Source organism: Ixodes scapularis, unplaced genomic scaffold (genome assembly GCF_016920785.2).
Source record: "Ixodes scapularis isolate PalLabHiFi unplaced genomic scaffold, ASM1692078v2 PGA_scaffold0__279_contigs__length_252992795, whole genome shotgun sequence".
NCBI classification, from domain to species: Eukaryota; Metazoa; Arthropoda; class Arachnida; order Ixodida; family Ixodidae; genus Ixodes; species Ixodes scapularis.
The window spans coordinates 210,743,101-210,763,273 of record NW_024609835.1 but is presented as its reverse complement, the minus strand read 5'-3'; the positions used below and the strand labels follow the sequence as shown (position 1 = coordinate 210,763,273).

Sequence of the window (20,173 nt, the reverse complement as noted above, 5' to 3'; positions counted from 1 at the left end):
ATTGTGCCACAAAACCCTGCAAACTAAAGATTTTAAAAATATAACGCGCCCCTCTTTTTGTACTAGACTCCAATAAATTTAAGACAAAAGGAGTCTTTTTCGTTTGTTTTTACGCAAAAACAGGCTTTCAAAAAGCTCAAGGTGACCACAAAACACACAAATGATAAAGAGTGGCGCTGTTGTCGCATTTAGCTCGGTCTCGGTGGACGCCAGCGGCCCAGGTTTAGACGGCGAGTTTCCCAACTGAGTGTTTTAGTAACGTTGACATGAGCTGAATTAGAATCAAATTGGTTGTTTACGAATTTTTAATTTTGGCTTCCATTTAAGAAAACAAAACGCGACGGAAGGCATATGCAGTAACATGTTGCCTCAATAGGCTTCTGCCTGGAAAAATCTCATTGAGGTGCTACTACCATTCTAGTGTTCGAAAGCGTGGCCTTCGTTTTAATATCGTTTCAACGATATAATGCTAGCTCCGCTTGCACCCTTCCTACCGCTATGCAGGGTGCCCTCCTTAGCCGGCCCAATCAACAAATACGTAAATGTAAAGATGCTTGTACAGACAGGGCATTGGGAAGTTTCTAGATATCTAAACCATCAAATGTTTCTCACTACAATATTTAATTTTGTGAGGTCGAGTGGCGTCTATTCAGAACAAATGGCGATCTATTACTAGCTTTGCTTTCTGAAGAAATTAAGTTATGGCCACGTACTAGACATTTTGTAGAAATGAATACACAAGCCCGGTACTAACTACACTGTCTGACTGTGAGGCAGGAGCATATAAGATGAAAACTACATGAGTTTACACCAGTTAAAATCACCAAATATATTGACAAATAAAGACATCCTCTTGGGTGTCGTGAAACATTATCTCAACTGGAAACACACCTTTAAAATTCCCGAGGTTAATTTGACAATTGTACAAGTAAAAAAACCGAACTCGGGTATATGTAAACTTTCTCATTTACAGAAAGTAAGTATTACCATAATTGGCTGACCTTGAACTGAGATGCTTGGGTTGGCCGTGCAGCTAACCGCCCGTAAATGCGGAAAATGTTGTGCGCTGACCGGGACCCCTGAGGGGGAGACCGAGGGGCAGGACATCTCGACAGCTGGGTGAGACAAAGACAGATTGCACTCCACCCGTCGAAAGCGCTGAGGCGAGGGCCCGCCCCCTTCCCCGGGTGGCGTCGCTTTCATTTCCGTTCTGTCATCCTTTCCAAACCCTGGTGAGAAACTGCTGCATGTGGCGTCGTCAGGCTCTAAAGATTAGTTTTCGACACATTGCTTCGTTTCATTTTTTATATTGTGTTTTCATATTAAGGGAGACCCACGCCTCTACACCACAAATCTTCCCATTCCCGATTTTAAAAAAAAAAAAAAACGATTACTTTTGTTGTTTTCAAGAGAAAAAACAAGAAGCCAGGTATGTTTATAATAAACCTTTTTACGAAAGACTGATTGCGGTCACTCTTATCATAACTGCACATCAGTAATATATAACGCAGTTGCTTTTTTTTGCGCTTTTATGATTTTAAAACAAAAGCATTAACTACCCCATGGAGCGGAGCCGGCGGCGTCCGTAACCACAAAATAAAGCGAAAGAAAGGCCCATCCTCACATTGGCTGAGTGAAGCGGCTCCTAAACAGCCATCGGCGACCGCTTCACGAGAGCGCGCGCTCGACCGCCGCTCTTGTGTTAGGTGTTGCCGGAGGAGGGGGGCTGCGGCCGCTTCTGCTACTCTCGGCGCCGAGGAACGTGGTGGCGCCTGAGACATATACATCGTCGGCGGCCGCAATCTCGCCAGTAGCAAAACGTGACCATCCAAGCCACTACACCACAAAAAAACTAAGGAAGAAGATGAACAACGTTCAAGCTTTCGCTTTCACAACTAATTTCTTAGGTGGCCTCGAAATTTCCCGTATATTTAAGTACATTAGTTTTGGAAGCCAATGTAAGCGCTTGTAGAATGAATTTAAAAATTAACGAACAATCCAAATGCAAACAAATATTTCAGTGGCCAAAAAAAAAAAGCTAACCTTATTCAAAATATCAAACCGTCACTCTACTAGAGGTTCACTTCGGACGAATGAGCAACATACAAAAATGACTTGTATGTTTCCGACATACTGTTCGGCTGACGCAACCGGACGCTGATTCATCTTTCGACTGGCACTCTTATTCAATTAGTGGTGAACAAATTGAGCACTAATCCACGCAGACGCTGACGCGTCACTAGCGTCCTATTTGAAACCCGCATTCGATTGAATAAATGACACGAAGAATTCAGTGCGATTTGTGCTGGGCCAAATGCGAGACCTGCGACGAACAAGCTGGCTAAACGCCGTAAACATTTCGACCTCCTCGCCTGTACGGCTTTATTGTGTGACCTCACTAAATCCGGCAGCGCCGTAATCTAAAATAGAAGCGCTGCAGCGTGCCACTGCCTGGATGAGTGGACGACGCCGCGTTGGTGCTGTACGGGAAGTGACACTGCTTCGTGCGTTTATTTGGTTGCGGTGCTTACTGATTCGATGAATTCAGTAAATTACGACATTATAAACTTTGTGAGAACTCCGATCATTTTAATTCTACCGCCTGCTCTTGGGATTCAAAAACAACTTTACCTAGTTTGCCAAGAATGAATCGGGCGGAGTTCTGTAAGGAGCAGTGCAAACCGCTTGGCGAATGCGGTTGCATTCTTTTGAACCATAAAATGTATTAGAACAAACTTTTTCCAATATTTTCCGACGCTACTTTGCCGATCACGGCTTGTGATTATGCTTCCGTGATTTCGGGGTTTATTGTCATACAAACCCATATTTTTATTTTTATTTTTTTTTTGAGGGGGGGGGGGGGAGATGGAGGAGGTGGATTACAGATTTGGTGTTCTTTCGGTACCACTTTTCGGTGTCGAAAAAACACGGTGATTATCGGGACTTTTGCTGCAGAAAACAAGACACGGGAATTGAATTTTAGAACGACCAGGAACTCTGCACGTGACCTGAAGATTTTGGTGTTGATAAAACGAGGATATGAAATAATGGGCGCTGATCCTAACAGAAGCAGCCTCGCGAACGGCTTACTGGGGCACAGTTTCGGGTGGACAAAAATAACAAAAATAAATAGAGTTTTTTGTTTTTTGTTTTTTTTTTTAATGCGAAGTTGTTTTTTTGGTTTCCCCCCGTTTTTAATAACACGGTCTCTGGGGTAATGTTTCCTGGTTTACCGAAAACCCTACTTGTGATACCTGCGTCCTTAGCCTTCAATTATAAACTCGGAGTAATTTGTATTCGTTTATTTGATTGTAATGTTTCCGGGTGTTCGATGAGGGGCTTATAACGTAAAGGTATTGAAAAAACGTTCGACACGCTTGGTCGTCCTAAAATACGATCGCCATGTGCCCAGTTCCATAATTGTTTTTAGGGATGAAGCTCCTTAGCGTCTAGCCTCGTCCGTCCGGCGTCCGTGCTCACATCGACTGCCATCCCATCTGTCTTCGTAAAAAAAGAAAAAAAAAATGTTTGCGGATTAGACTGGATTCAAACGTGTGCGGGGAGACCCCAATGGAATGCTAGTCCATCGCCTTAACCACTCGGCCACGACTGCGGGACGAGTAGGGCGCTCTGAGATGTGGTAGTAACTCAAGAGCTGGGGATGTCATGAATGAAACGTTGCATGTAGCCGCTCAACGTCCATACAGGAGAGGGCGCTGCGGTCAAATCCGTATATAATCCAGTTAAACTTTGTATGCATTGGCTCAACGTTTATAGACGAGAGAGCGCTGCGCTCAAATGCTCAAATGCGTATATAACCACGCTCCATACCACACATTCTCTTTCTGAGATCAGCACTACCTATGAACAAAATCTGTATCATCAGCACAACCAGAGCTTCGCCCCAATCAACATCATTCACCACGCGGAGATGCGGTAATTTTTTTTTATGTCCCCGTTTGGCTTTTTCTACATACATCTCATTGTTTTGAGTTCGTATGTTCGGCGTAGAAGGAATCAAGTTGAGACTGTCAGGTTCCTCTGGGGTTAAGATGATCACTTGACAGAAAACTGGAGCAAACTAGACGTGCGTGTTTAGACAGGGTAAGGTCGGTCCGCCTTTTAGGTATGGCAGACTGACCTTACTACTCTGGTTTACGCTGTATATGAGAAACTTAGCCAGTGGCTATATTTAGCCATTGGCTAAAGATAGCCAGTGGCTATGTTTAGGACATGCACATTTCCTAAACATAGGCTCTGTGTATGTACTGTACTGTCTGTGTGTGAGTGTTTAGTGTTCAAGCTGTTTCCTCGTATACATGTACCAACTAGCTCAACTTAAACCGGTAGTTCAGCCAGTGGAGTACGACTGCTAGCCTGAGGAGTTTAACGTGCATCGCGCAGTAGTTGTACACGACCGAACGTCTGCACGACGTTCATTCAGATCGAAACCGACAAGGGCGGGGAATGAATCCAGTGTTCCTGGGATTTGCGGTGCGAGCTTTCGCGTAATGTGATTCAAGCTGCGGTGCCTCAGCACGCTCAGCCAGCGATCCGCCTCACTGGATGCAACTAGCGCTCCCGTCACTACACTAATCTAATAAATATCCAAATAAAAAAAGGTAAAAAAGCAGAATTCACGTGAGTTTTCTCTTTATTTTGCGCTAAGCAGGTGCTAAATATACCTCCAGTCAAACGTATCTAATTAAAATGGAAATCTGGATTCATGTTTAAATGGTTGTTCTGTAATAATGCAGTAACTCATGCATAAGCAACAGCCGTCATTAACTCGCACATGAGTTATGACTTAAAGGCGGCGATATTTTCTGTAGCGGTATAATCGCGGCCACTTTGCGTGTTCGACGCTCAATCCTACGACTGCATTTGTCGACGCAGCAAGTAGCGAGTGTCCTCTCCGCCACGCCCAACTATAGTTGTAATTAGTAACGCAAGTTAATTACGCCTCGCCTTCGAGCCTCCACCTTCGATAGTGGGAGTCGAACCATATCTGCTCAGCGGAGCCAAAGCAGTCTCGAACGTAATAAGGGTGCAGTAAAACTCCAAAACGAATAATGAAGGGTTACCTGTTTTGATACCTGAGTTAAAACGACACTAAAAAAAAAAAAAAAACGGAAGAGTAGTGACCGGAAGGGTGCACCCGGCGCTCAGGCAAGCATAGCTGTTCCGGCTTTACCCCATACTCAAGGGAACGGGGTGGCGGAGCTGCTGGAACCAGGCAGACGCTAGGTAGCACCATCAACCCCGCCATTTGAAAGATGGCAACATCTACGTAAAAAGGCCTATATTTCAGTACTGCAGAAATGCCCTTCGCTAAATCAGGATCTATTGATACGCACACCAAGACAAAACGACGCATTAAACTTTTGTTCTTGTTTACGCCTCTGGATATTGTTGCTTTGTAAACGTAAAAATATTTTGTGTTTCGATCGTAAAAAGGACTGCAATATTTATTTGTCGCGCAGCGGAAGTTATTATTTATTGAAGTCATCGGCGTAAGGGACAGCTACTGCTTCCCAAAGAACCTTAAAAAATAGCTTTTTGTTCAATATTTACCGAGCTAGAAATGAATAAGGACATGTTTTGTTTCGACAGAGGGACCATTATTTATTTCTGAGTAGATGGTTGTTGAAAGCTGTACATCACTTTTAGAAAGCTTAAGTTATTGCCCTTCTGACTTGAAATTAACCTGTTTTCTTTGGTTTTTTCTTCTTTTTTTTTTTTCTTTTTACGTTGTTGGTGGGTGAGTTTGCTTTTGAGCATCACTTAAGTACTCGAAACGTTCGGATCGTACACGTTTATTTTCTTTTTTTAACAGATATGTTCTTGTTTTATTTCAATGCAGGCTCAAGCTAACCTTCTCCTGCATGATGGACCTCTACCGGTATCCACTCGACGCACAAGTCTGCACGATCGAGCTGGCTTCCTGTAAGTGTTCGATTAACCACCACCCAGGCGCTGAAGGTTATGGCAACTCGAAGGAAAACAAAAATTGCTTTTTTATAGATATTTTATTAATCCTTTCATAAAAAAATGTTCGCTTGCAAGCACTGAGGAGTAAGACAAAACTGTTGATATATAGTGAAGGTGAAAGCAGTAATGCATGTGATCGTAATATTCCACGCGTGAGGTTGAAATTTGCTTTATATTCCTTTCTATGTACATCTGCCATTCTGAGTCAACACACATTTATAGAAGTGTACAATCCAGTCGGTACTCATTTTGTGTGCTAACTGCCACGCGTTCGGTTGAGCGGTAAAATTAATCACTTAATCTCCCGATTAACCGGTTCGTGAATTATCGTTCATTAATGCCTTAAAGAATTAATCGTACAAAAGTGTGCCGCCCTTTTCTGAGGTTGTTTCTGGCATCATCGTCTCGCTGCTAAACCTAAAATCAAGACTAACTACTGGAAAAATGTGTTGCCCCAGAGAGATTCCATTTTCATTTTTAATACGGATGTCCTTGTTTTATTTTAAAGCACAATTATTTTTTCCTTATGTGAAAATAAAGACATTTCTTTACAAAAACCCATTCTCGCGCCTTCTTATTCATTAAAGGGGCCATGGAACATTATTTGGTCTATCGGTCAAATAATTGTAGCAGTTGTCCCTTGTCACGTCTGGATAAAAGAACTAAAAACAAACTTCGCCTGGGATAGGTCTTTTTTTTTTTTTTTGTCAAATTATTGATTTTTAGGGTGCCTCCAAACCACTCACAACTATTGCACCGTGTTTCGAGTCACGTGTGCAGCGACGTGTTCCCGTGCGCACTGGGGACAAGGAGAATCTAATTGCGTTCTCATTCAGAGCCTCCAGCCCGCGCGGCCTCCGCTTGCGATTCACGCGGCGACCTTGAAGGTCGATCTGAGGTACGTGGGGAGGGCAAGAGGGGAGAAGTGTGTGTGTGTATGGGAGGGGGGGCGTTTCCCTTGCCGTAAGAAAGTTGGACCGACTTAGTAGCAACGGGGCGAGGATCATGGGAGGTATAGATTTTTTGTGTGTGTTTTTTTTTTTTCCACCTAGTAATATAGTTCAACTTTGTGGACGATATGAGGCTTTCGGCGCATTTACTGATGTTGAAACGACAATATTTATCAAATATAGCGTTAGATTGAGCATATAATGGCACATTTCATCAGGTGGATACAATGCATCGAGGTGTGCTTCACGACCGTGTTCGCATTCCGCCCCCCGTGGCTGTAAATCGCGAAATATTCCCGTTCTTTTCTTTTCTATTGCGCAACCGAATCGCAATATTTCAAAACAATTAAGTGGTTTCTCTATTTCTTTTATTAAATCAAACTATTTAAAAACTAAAAGCTGCACATCTTTTCGAAGGTAAAATCGTTGCATCACTCCTTTAGGTAGTTCTACCTAACAACTAAACGTGGGTACAAAGGTTCATACTTTTTTTGCTGTTCTCCCTTTTGTCTGCGTGATAAGCCCGTAGCATTTGAATTTGTTATAAAATGATAAAGTAATGTAATTTTTTATATATATTGTACTTTTCCTGTATCCCTAAAGCTCAAGGAATCACAGCGATTGCATTCTTTTAAGTATAATGATATATTTATCATTTTTCCATATTTTACTATACTTTGTCTCATCCTACGATGGACTAAAGGCCAAAGCCACAAGCCGCCAGGTCCAGTCACGTTCCACGCTAAACTATGACATGCCTAGCATTGATTGGGGTGGACAAATAATGCTCCGAAATAATGCTCCTCATTATTTCGGAGCATTATTTCTATAGCTTCGACACTGCAAACAGCCTGTACGTCGTGGCATTTTGGTAATGTAAAATTGTTGAGTCGCTCACTGATATTTGATTCGAACCACTGTCGACCCGTCCCCATTAGTGATCCGAGACGCGGGCACTGATACGTGCATCAATGCGCAATACCAGGTAATTTCTAAGTGGCTCGTCATTGGACCTGGCGGCCCGTAGCTTTTGCCTTTAGCCCGTCGTAGGTTGAGGCGAAGTATAATGCATCAGCCTTTGTATTATAGCCAATTCACCAAAACATTATTTAAGGAAAAGCCAGACTATCAATCAATAAACAATTCTAAATTGGTACATAGCCCAACATTTCTGGTAACGATTTGTGCGCATTTCCTTATGTGAGTTCAAAGTATATTGTCTAAATTATAGGAATTATACCAAGCCAGAAAAAATAAACGTATGTCAACAAAATATATTTGTCCGTCATTTTGCTTTTAACCACATTCCAGTGTTTCAATGGCCTAAATGACATGTTATGAACAGACCAAGTCAATGCAAATTTGCTTTGTTGTCTTTTCAGTTTCCAAAACAAAGGACGAACTTCAGCTACACTGGTCTGGGATTGCGCCTGTGATTCTATACGAAAACATGAAGCTACCTCAGTTCGAAATTGAAAATGTGACCACTTCGCTGTGCAATGAGACATTCCACATTGGTAAGTGCCACAAACTAGCTCAACCAACACCGCCTAGAAGACAAGGCCGTAATGATGACTTCTTATGTGTCACCAGCGAGCGCCAACGCTGGACACAGATTGGAAATGAGTACTGCGTCAGCCATTGGCTTCGAGTCATGTTTGAGCCAAACGTTGACGCAATCGACGTGTCCAATCTGTGACCAGCGTTGGCCATCGCTGATGACATCTCTATCGGCACTACATCTCTATCAACTCCCTCTTTTCCCCTTATTGTCTATGAGACATTTTGTAACATGTGTATGTCATGTGTTTCATTTCTCGGACAATACTTTGTTATTTTTTCTTGCTTGGTTTCACTACCTTTTGAGTAGTAAATCTTGACCGCATTTTATTTTTTGTGCTTTTAATGCGGATGCCAGGATTATGACACGATGTTGACCATTTCTCCCGCAATGTGCCTGCATGTTTGAGATGCTACTCATTGTTATTGGATGTTCCAGAATAGCGCGTTGTTCCAAAAACTTCTAAGAAAGTGCGAAATGCTATGACCCCCGTATGTGCATATAAATTTCATTTACAAGTAGCACACTGTCACGTGACTGTACAATGCAGAGATGGCGAGAAAAGATAGTTCACAACATTCATTAAGACATATATTGGGAAAAAGTGAAATTGATGAAGCTAACTAAAAATTAACAGCAAAAAGCTATCAAAATCAAGCAGGAGCTACCGTCTATGACAGTGCAATATATTCGAAGACAGAAGAAATAGGAGCTGCGGTAGAAATATAATACGGCAAAAACTAGAGAAGTGTCTACTAGTTAAGAAGAGCTAAGATGTTTTAGATAACTTTGGTGGAGAAACATTAATCGGTGTCCTCTTCATATAGATTGTGCGGTATTTTTTGTTGGTTCATAGTGGCTAGAAGAAAAGGGGAGCCGTCAGCCGTAAATTCTAACAAAAATCAAAAATAGGAAAGCCCGAACATAAGGCGAATGCAGACGAAATCGGTAATATACGATAGGTATGATTGGGCTCATGAGATCTACGATATGTAAAAAGAGGTTGATTGACATTTTTTTTTGCCAAGAGTAGACAGACAATAAGGCCGTAAACGGGATAATCAACTAAAGAACTGGTTAGCTTTTTTAGCATCACTATGCGCGCACGTACCTGCTGCTTGATCAATCCAGTTCAGGGACCTATAGAATTCACATTATACAAATTTGGATGGGATTCCAACCACGCAAATTTTACTTGCAAATAACCAAAAACACTATGTTCTCTCGCTCATAATATTATCAAAACGGGTCTTAAAATTGTTAACTCCGCAGAAAAATACAACATTCTACGCGTGTCACTTCGCGGTTGCAGCTCTAAGCATGCACGGTTCTTTCATTGAGGGGCCAGGCATATTGCTAATTGGGGTACATCTGCAATATTTACCAAGCATTTGCTTATAATCTCCGTGCATAGCATTATTGCATTTAATACAAAACGCAGCCAACGAATTAGTCAGCACAAAAATGAAATGACGAAAATGGTAGCAAGAAGCAGTTTGCAATAAAATAATTCAATGTGATTCAATTTTCAACCTGTGTAAATGGGGGGGGGGGGTGGTGATTATGCACATTTATTTCAATTGACCTTCAAGACCCCCTCAGGGAGGGTATTACAGAAGGTTTTGACACTCGCGTTTTTAAAATTAGTAAAAAAAAACAAGAACAACATGAGTAAAATGACACAATAAAGTATACAAGGTTAAACTGAAATCATTCAAAAACAAAACATTGTAAAGACACTTTCAACTATGAGGCAGCGATGAGAATGACTTCGCTCAATTTCACTTTGAAATGAAGAGTAGAAGATATGAAAATGATACTGTAGGGAAGGTCATTCCATTCCTTCGCTGCGCGCAGAAAAAATCAAGCAGACGAGGTCACTGTTCTAGTTTTGGTGCGCATCACGTTATGTGGATGACCGGTACGATAAGGTGTTCGGGCGGATGGCATGATGTATGGTGAATTTGGCTGGAAATCGTAATAGAATTTATGATAGAGTGTTAGTTTAAAATATTTCCGGGTGTAAAATAGGTAATAGGTTATCTAGTTGAGCACGTTCCTTTAGGCCGGTGACACTTATTTCATATGAATAGCTATAAAAATGAACCTGACTTCATGATTTTGAATTGCTTCTAATTGAAGGCTGAGGTAATGTTGGAATGGGTCTCATATAGCGGCAGCGTATTCTAGCTTTGGGCGGATTAGTGCTTTATAGACGGCAAGTCTTACTCGAGGTGATGTTTTAGTTGTCCAAGTGATCGGTTATACTCCGAGATGACATGGTTCACATGCAGTGCCCAAGATAGGTTCCTAGAGAAGTGCGCGCCTAGGTATTTATAGCTTAGTTCTGATGGAATGATGGCCTCATTGATAGTATAGTTGTACACTCTAAAAAAAGGGTATCACCTTACACCTATTTGTCCCATATAATACACCCCAAAACTTCTGAACGACGCACAGCGCCCTATAGTCGAACAGACGTCCCCGAATTTTACCAGGGGCTTGATAACGGTGAGATATAACTTATTAAATTCCTAAAGTACGTATGAAAGACCAAAGAAAGAAAACACGGAGCTCTTACAGTACGGCCAAGAAAACTCCGATAATCTTTTTTTGTAGTCAATAATACGTACATCAGCTATCTTAATAAGTTGTACCACACGGCTATCAAGCCCCTCGTAAACTTTGGGGCCGCCTGTTCGATTATGGGGAGCTGTACGGTCGAAATGAAGTTTTGGGGTGTATTATATGGGACAAGGGGCGTAATAATACACCTTTTTTTTCTGAGAGTGTAGGTTAGGGGGTTATACCGCCGAGGAAAGGAAACTAATGTACAATTACTAATGTTTAATGACATTTGCCACAAATCGCACCAGGTTTGAAGTCGATTAAGATCATCAAGATCACATATACATATTACAAGTATGTAATTGGGCTTCAATATTATGTGTCTGTCACGAGTGACCTTCTCGATTGATTACTTTGTTTTAGGAGATAATAAACAATACAATTTACTACTCTACAAAAATTATGTTCTTATAACTCGTACTTTCAAAGCCCCTCTACATTGATCTCGCGACTACTTCGAACAACATGTAGTAGAGGTCTGAATGCAGGATACTAATTCCTACCACACTAATACAACTGAGAAAAGCACAAAAGTAAAAAATATATTCATGTTCCCATAAAAGTCAGAAATACAGCTTCTAAAGCTTCAAGCTCTAGTTGTTACGGTAATTAACGCATGCATGCAATCTAAGGCAAGACTGAGCAAGAATCGCATTAGTATTCGAAGTAGTGAGAACAAACAGCACGTTACAAACTATTCGTTTTATAATTTTATGTCAAATAACGTACTACAACCATAAAGAATCATTTCGTCATCGGTAATATCAAAACGTGTCGATTGTTGTATTTCGCAACGCTGGAAGGACCGCACTAAAATATATCAGATTCTAAAGTTTTCTATACATTCTATGGCGCCGTAAGCTGTACAGTTAATTAGCTATTGAAACTAAACGTCTCCAGTAGAGATTTGACAGCCTATAATCCTCCGATGAAGATGGCCTTTTGTTAGGCACTCGCATAGGTCACTTCGAAATACCAAAAAAAAACGAATTGAAGATGCTCTCCTGGCCCACATAAAATGTGCAGTCTCCAGTCTTTGGTCACATACCCCTTCACATCTTAACTGATTTTATTTTTAGAAAGACACCAGACCTATCATAACAATTGCGATTCTAAAACTAAGATTTCCGTGATTTGTTTGTTTTACTTCAGGTTCCTGATGACGAACACTTCACGTTTCCTACCTTGTTTTAAAAGCTTCACGAGTCTGCCTTTGAAATCATTTGAGAGTTATTTTCCCAAGAATGTCTGGCATTATTAAAGTATATATGAAGGATCAACAGGTGTTCAAAAAAGTATTGTGTTGTACAATACTCTTCTGACGCGCCGGTAATTTAACAAAGGTAAGACTAAAAGCAAATATCAGCCTAATATGTTAAGTAAAAGCACCGTTGCGCATCATCTTTCAGGGGTCTGCGTTAAATAAACAGTGTCTTCTACGAAAGGTAGACGAATTCAATATTCAGAAAACTACGCATCGCAACAAAAATGGCTTGAGTCGTTTTGGTCCCAGGCCAAGGGCCTATGTAGAAAATGTATTAAAGTTTGGGATAATTAAGTTGTTCATTATTTTTGCATATTTTTTTAATATTTATCGAGTATAAAGACATGGTTTCATATGGAAGCTTGCTCATCATAATCGAAAATACTAAATAAAAAAATATATGCAATAGAAGATACGCACTGCATTCTACAGTTTTCTGAAAAACCGCACAACTTCGATGGATTTTCAAGCTTCGGTTTGCAATCGGAGCGCTTCTCGGCACCGACGACACCGCGCCCCTTGGAGAAATAGAGCAACCTGCCTCTGCTGCGTCGCGCGAAGACTGCGAATCAGATGTTGATTGCACAATTTCTTCTCCGGGCGCAGTACCGTCAATGCCGAGTAGCGCTCCGATTGCAAACCGAAGCTTAAAAACCCGTCAAATTTGTGCTGTTCTTCAGAAATCTGTAAAATACAGCGCATGCCGTCTATAGCACTTCACATTTCCTTTTATTTAGTAGTTACGATGCTGCTTAGCAAGTTTTCAGATGAAACTACGCCCTTGAACTTAATATTTAAAAGATAAGTACGCGAAAATAATTAACTACTTAATTATCCCGAACTTTAATAATTTTCCTAAATAGGCCCCTTGCCTAGGACCAAAACGACACAATCTTTTTTTCATCGATACATAGTTTTCGGAATATCGAATTGGTCTACCTTCCGTAAAACACCCTGTATATATTGATGTAGTTGTTTCATGGTTGAAGCAAAACTGTATAAATGTGAATTCAAAAAAGGAAAATTTCCCTTTGCGCGATCACTCTCGGGCCAGGCATCAGAAGGTGGGGTATCGAAGTTGCAGTAGTGGCAGCTGAACTTTTTCAAGTACTCGTAATGCTTATAGTCGCAAAGGCTTCGGAGAAAAGAGTCCACGCCATTCTCCATCAAAGAATGAACTCCGCACTTGGATTCATCATAATGTCTCAGGAGCCAACCCAACGAGAAACCTATGGTTCAACTTCGAGCACTTTCCTTTATGAACGCGCTTCGTGTACGGCCTGAAGGTTATACCTCTTCCTGTAAAATCCCTTTCGAAACCAGTAGCGGCACCACAGCGAGATGTCAGACACCCCGCACGGTCGTCGTTAAGGGCATGATTTGTTGTACAACTGCCACTCACGTCGCTCTTTTGTTGTCATTATTTTACGCTTCGGTCAAAATTCTGAAGTTCGTTCGACGTCTCTCTTGCTAGGCAATGTAATGATGCGATAAAAAAACAGCGTAAAGATTGTTCCGCAAGGTCTTCAGTCTGGTTTCCAGTGTGTTAAAAGAAAAAAAAAACCATTAGACTGTCTCCTTTATAAAACACGTCATGCGTGTCAACCTGCGTCTTTCCTCTCGGGTATACGGCTGCCAACTTCAATCACACAATTTTGGAAGAGTGCTTTTTTTGGTAATTTCAGCTAGTGTGTCTTACGCAAGGAAGAGAAAAAAAACTTTACTGAAGAAAAAAATCTTTTTTTTCATCATGTGCACAGACGTTTAAAAAATGGTTATTTTTGTAGGCACAAAGAAATGAAGATTATTGTTGTCGTTGTTATTATTATTATTATTATTATTATTATTATATGACAGCAAAGAAAGTCATCAGGATCTTCAATGTCACAAGGTACTGGACAAGTATTTCTACTACTTTCAATGGCGAACAATGGTGAAAAGTGACGCCAGTGCATTGCGTGTTTGTGTGTTTTTTTTAAATAATTTTCTGACTTAAAAATTTTTTTTGGAGGGGGAGAGCAGTTGCACTTGGAACTGCTGTAAAAACTTAGTGATAATTCTGCGATTTTTTATCTTGAACTAATTCTTTTATTTTTATTCAATTAGTACATAGCTCGTTTTGCCGCACAAGCTTATGATGGCTTTGGCGAACCTACACTGTGCCTTGATTATGCTCTTCCTTCACAAATAAATTTATTATTCTTAATATTATTATTACTATTATTATTAAAACGCTCACGCCTAGGTGGCCTATTTTGAGGCTGTCCCCAATGACGAGGTGACGAATCTAGGAATGGCTGAGGAAACTGAAACGTTTAACTTGTGCCCAAAACAAAAAGTGAACTGAAGATAAAAACAGAGCGTCGCGGGCGTTGAAGTCGGCGTAACAGAAAGATCGAACGCTGGGGCGATACTGATTGCGGCTCGCCACGCCAAACCCCTTCTGTAAACGCGTTGGCTTCTGGAAAAATCGCCGTAGAAGTTTCGGTGGCTAGAACATTTGGAGCTCGAACAAGACACAGGGTTCTCCAATTTACCAGAAGATTAAACGGAAAGTATAAATAAAAGACAAGTAACTGCCAGAAATCAAACCCTGGGCATCCGCGCGAAAGTCAAGCGCGGTAACCACTGTGCCATGCACGCGCTCTCTTGCCGACGGTTGTGGCAGTATATAGTTAGGGTTGTGTATTTTCGGTTTTTACCTAAGAAAGAAGTTCTCGTGATTTCGTTTTTCAGTTAACATCTTTTATTTTAAGTTTTTTAAGGTTATTTTTTTGTAATCTGTTCGGTATTTTTATTCAACCCAAACTGTATATGGTCTTAATTTTTCTTGTCTTTCCGTCATTGCTGGGCGAATATTTCCAAATTGTAGCTTTAATCAAGTGCTATCATGAATAGTGTGCGACTGCAATAGGAAAGGTGACAATTTGAAACCAATGAAATTGGGCTCAAAATTTAACGCGCCAAGTTTTTAAAATAGTATTTTTTCTCGCAGCAGCGTGTACAACATAAAATAAAGGACAAGATACGCCCAGCAACTAAGTATGAAGACTAGGTAGATACACACATGTGCTCTACTCAGGATGAACATAACAAGAAACCTTTCATTTCACTGGTAACCTAGACTGCTATTTGTATATTTGTAATATATTCACATGTGCAGTTTTCGAGGTTATTTATATTAGTGCGTGTCCGTTATTTATTACCTATCACAGTAAGGTTAGGCATCGACTTCTCACAATTTACCACGACCGCTCGGCGCTTTCTTTCAGTACGAGTTTCAAGCTGGCAAGCTGCCGATCCGAGGTACTACACTACCTAAAACTAACCAATCACTGAACTGTTAACACCAAAATACAAGAGGTATCACATTTAAAAAAAACTGCCTACTTCACGTAGTCACAATAGCCTGGTTGCAATGCGGGAATCTCGTCATTAAATGTGATAGAAACTATGATACATTGAGAAGTTGTGGCACATTTCAAACGAGGAAAACATTTAAGCGCCCTTTTTTGAACTGGGAACTTGACATACAAGGCCCGTTTCCAAAATAAGAAAAATGTCATCCCAAATGATTGTTGATTCTCCAACCTCCCCCACCTTGAAGTAGGATGATCCGGAAGATCTGACAACTCCAAGTAAAAGTGCACCACAAGGTCAAACGATAAGAATCGCCCCCCCCCCCAAAAAAAAAAAGAAGCAATATATATATATATATATATATATATATATATATTCTTACGAAGATGACGGAAGCAAAGTCGGGCAATCAGGCAGGAGATAAAGGAAAAAAAGAAGTGCCCGATCTCCCGATCCCTCAAAGTCGAAGCACCCACCTCATCCTTCTCCTTCAACCCTCCTTAGTCTTCTGTAAATAAACCATCCTTCACCGTAACATTCTTTGGTGGAGGTACGTATCGGCCCCCTACCTGGATACACAGAGCAGACGTCGCCAACCTCCGACCGACATGACTTCCAGTTCCAAAACACCACCCGAAGGCGCTCCAGCTCCGCGGCAGCCTTCACTGGTAATCGCCAAACCGTGAGATCTTGACCTTTTCACCGGCAGAGGAGACCAGGAGGTAGAAGACCGGATTGACCTCTATTAACGAATGAGTGTCGACAACCGCTGGGATGGCGCAATCATGCTGGTCAATGTCATGTTCTACTTCCGTGATACCGCCCGTACGCGGGTTGAAACACATGAGGAAGAACCAACGTTGCGGGACCTCTGCAAAGCCAAGTTTGAATACCTCTTCGGGCATCCAACCGATCGAAACCTCTTGGCCAAGCGAAAGCTAGCATCCAGCGTCCAAACGTCGATCGAATCATATGTAACCTGCATCCAAGACGTCCTTCCTCTGTGCACGAAAGCTAACCCCGAAATGTCAGAAATCGAACAGATGGAACACATCCTCAAAGGCATCGCAGATGATGCCTTTCAGCTACTTGTCATCAAGGATTGCCAGACTGTCGACGAGGTCCTGAAAAAGTTCCGCAAGTTCGAAGCTGCGAATACCCGCAGGAGAGCGCAAAAATTCAACCTTTTGCCAAACACCTCGGCAACATCATCTCGTGAAGACTCTGATACTAACACAGAGCGCATCAAGAAAATCGTCCGCCGAGAACTGGAGGTGATGACGCCCGCTGAAGGTATTTTCCGGTCTCCTCACTCATCGACTAACGAGTTATCGATAGCCGCCGTTAAAATTGTCGTTAGGCAAGAAATGGAAAGGTCTCCGGCTCGCCGCGTCCAAGTCTTCGACCGTCATTTGATCAACAGGCACATACACCAGAATCCTGCGCCTGTGAATCTTCGACTGCGACGCCATCCTTCAGATTATATTACCGACGTATCCCCTCCACGTGGAGGACCCCCGAAAACCGACCCATTTGTTTTATCTGTTGTATGGCTGGTCACGTCGCCCGCTACAGTCGAAATCGCTGAAACAACCGACAACCAAACAACCGGACGTTCCTACCCACCAATGACGGTCGTCATTACATAGAAACTTCGCTTCTCCCCCTGATGGCCTCCAGGGCGAACATGCAACATTCTATCGCTCATCGCGGAACCCTCGCCCTCAGTCCCCGCGTCACCGCCAATCATTGTCCCCACTGGTTCGCCGGTCCGTCTCGCCGTCCCGTGATCTTGGATCCTTGGAAAACTGAACCATGCAGCTTTAGGAGGTGAGGCTGCATCGCAGTTTAAAGCCGCAAATGCTCTATACAATATCGTCGCTACATCTCATAATCGACTCATGGTTCATATTGACCGTATTAGCGCGTTAGCCCTTGTCGATACTGGGGCCGAAAATTCCATAATGTGCGAAGACCTCCGACGACGTTTACGAAAAGTACTGACGCCACCTGACACGAAAACGCTCCGCGGTGCAGATGGCGGCATAATCTCACCACTTGGCATGTGCGGCGCTCGCATAATAGTCAACAACAAGACTAGTCAACAAAAAGTAAGGGCGCAAACCAGCTGGTGCACATTGCACATGGTTGAAAAGACCCGAGACTGCGGGTAAACGACACAACACTAAAAAGTCTCTACGACACAACACTAAAAGACTTTTCAGTGTTGTGTCGTTTACCCGCAGTCTCGGCGTTTTTCAACCATGTGCAACAAGACTAGCTTCATCCTTTTGCTGTCCTTATAACCTGTCCCCACGAAATTATTCTCGGCTGGGACTTTCTTTCCTCACATTCGGCCCTCATCGACTGTGGCAAAGGTGAGATTGAGCTCGATACCAGCGAGTCTTGCGACGTTCCTGACTCAGTTGTGTCCAGATTATGTTGTCTTGAGACATCACGCATTTCTCCCTTGTCTCCTGCCTCCATAAACGTCACAACGACCTACTCTATCCAAGACATTGACTACATTAGCACACCGAATATGAACATCTTGCTCCAAAGGCAGCTTGCACTACCACACTGCGTTCCAACCATCCAAAGTGGTGCCACAGATGTATGGGTAGTCAATATTGGGCAGAGTCGTCAAATATTAGCGAAAGGTATGACTATTGCGCTAAGCTTCCCTACAATCAATTGTGTCGTCGCCGCCATTTTCGAGAAACAATCAGAAAGCACCGTCGCTACGCAACTGTCGAGCCCTGCCCTCGCCGGCATGACAACCATGATTGATCCGACTTTGGACGAGGATAAGATCCATCAACTTCACGACCTGCTTTCTAAGTACCACACCCTCTTTGACCTTCAAAGTCGTCCTCTTGGCCAGGAAATGCAGTTACTCACCGAATCGACACCGGCACTGAACCTCCAATCCGCCACCGTCCTTACCAAGTATCACCGAGCAAACGCCGCGCTATCCAACATGAAGTTAATGATATGCTGTCACAAAACGTTGTCCAGTCCTCGTTAAGTCCTTGGTCTTCTCCTATCGTCTTAGCAAAAAAGAAGGACGGATCACGGCGCTCCTGCATCGATTACCGCAAATCAAACAAGATAACAAGAAAGATGTGTACCGTCTGCCCCGTATAGGCGACACTCTCGATTGCTTATATGGCGCTGAGTATTTTACCTGCATTGACCTACGGTAGGGGTATTGGCAGATCAGCATCGGGGAATCGGACCGCGAGAAAACTGCGTTCATCACACCTGACGGACTCTTCGAATTTAAGGTGATGCCCTTTGGTCTTTGCAATGCGCCAGCCACGTTCGAAAGAATGATGGATTGTCTCCTCAAAGGCCTAAAAAGAGGTAACCTGCTTATGCTACCTCGATGATGTAATCATTTTCTCTGACCCAAACACCTCGAACGCGTGCAGCAAGTTTTTTAAAGTTTTTCGACAATCTGGACTACAGCTCAACTCATCAAAATGTCGGTTCGCAAGCCAGCAAAATAAAGTTCTGTGGCACCTCCTCAACAAAAAAGGTATCCTGCCAGACCCAGAAAAAAATCAGGCAGTAAAAAATGTTCCCAAACCTCAATCAACGAAATACGTTAGGAGTTTTTTGGGGGTTTGCTTCTACTTTCGCCACTTCATTCAAGACTTCGAACACATCGCAGTCCCACTGTCCTCCCTCCTCAAGAAAAATCAACCTTCCGAATGGCACCATCAACACCAGTCGTCGTTTGCGTATCTCAAGGCCGCTTTGACATCAAGCCCTAATCTCTGCCATTTCAACAACACGGCACCCACCGAAATTCGAGCCAACGCCAGTGGTCACGGTATCCGAGCTGTTCTTTCGCAACATCAACTTGGAACAGAACCAGTAATTGCTTACGCCAGCCGGCTCCTTTCACCAGCTGGGCGTAATTACACCATCTGTGAGAGGGAATGCTTGGCTGTGGTATGGTCAATTTGTAAATTTCGGCTATACCTCTTTGGACGTCCCTTCCGCATCATAACTGATCGCCACGCGCTCTGCTTGCTGTCGTCACTGAAAGATCCTTTTGGCCGCCTCGGCCGCTGGTCACTTCCATCGCCTTCAAGAATATGACTTCACCATCGTATACAAATCCGGAAAAATGCACCAAGATGCTGAATATTTGTCCCGCTATCCAGTGAGCCCAATCGGTTACTCAGATAACACTGAACTGACTGTCCTTCCGATCTCAGACCTCCTCAGCCTTGCCCAGGAACAACGCCGTGACCCAGCTCTTTGAGCTCATATTGAACATCTAACGTCAAAACTAAACCAGCCATCCTCAGGACTCTTTCCGATGCGGAACGATATTCTATACCGGCAAAACTTCCGACATGATGGAATACCGTGGCTTGTAGTGGTTCCTAAACACCTACAGGCAAC

General features: G+C 42.6%; 1 protein-coding gene across 1 annotated transcript in view; it reads left to right on the top strand.

Moving 5' to 3' along the window:
* LOC8028325 (glycine receptor subunit alpha-2) overlaps positions 1 to 20,173 on the top strand; it is a 410,983-nt gene that overhangs the window by 321,087 nt on the left and 69,723 nt on the right. Inside the window, exons 5-6 of the mRNA XM_042290809.1 lie at positions 5,864 to 5,946; positions 8,324 to 8,458. Of these exons, the coding sequence (XP_042146743.1) occupies positions 5,864 to 5,946; positions 8,324 to 8,458 (218 nt within the window). The remainder of the gene's footprint in view (positions 1 to 5,863; positions 5,947 to 8,323; positions 8,459 to 20,173) is intronic.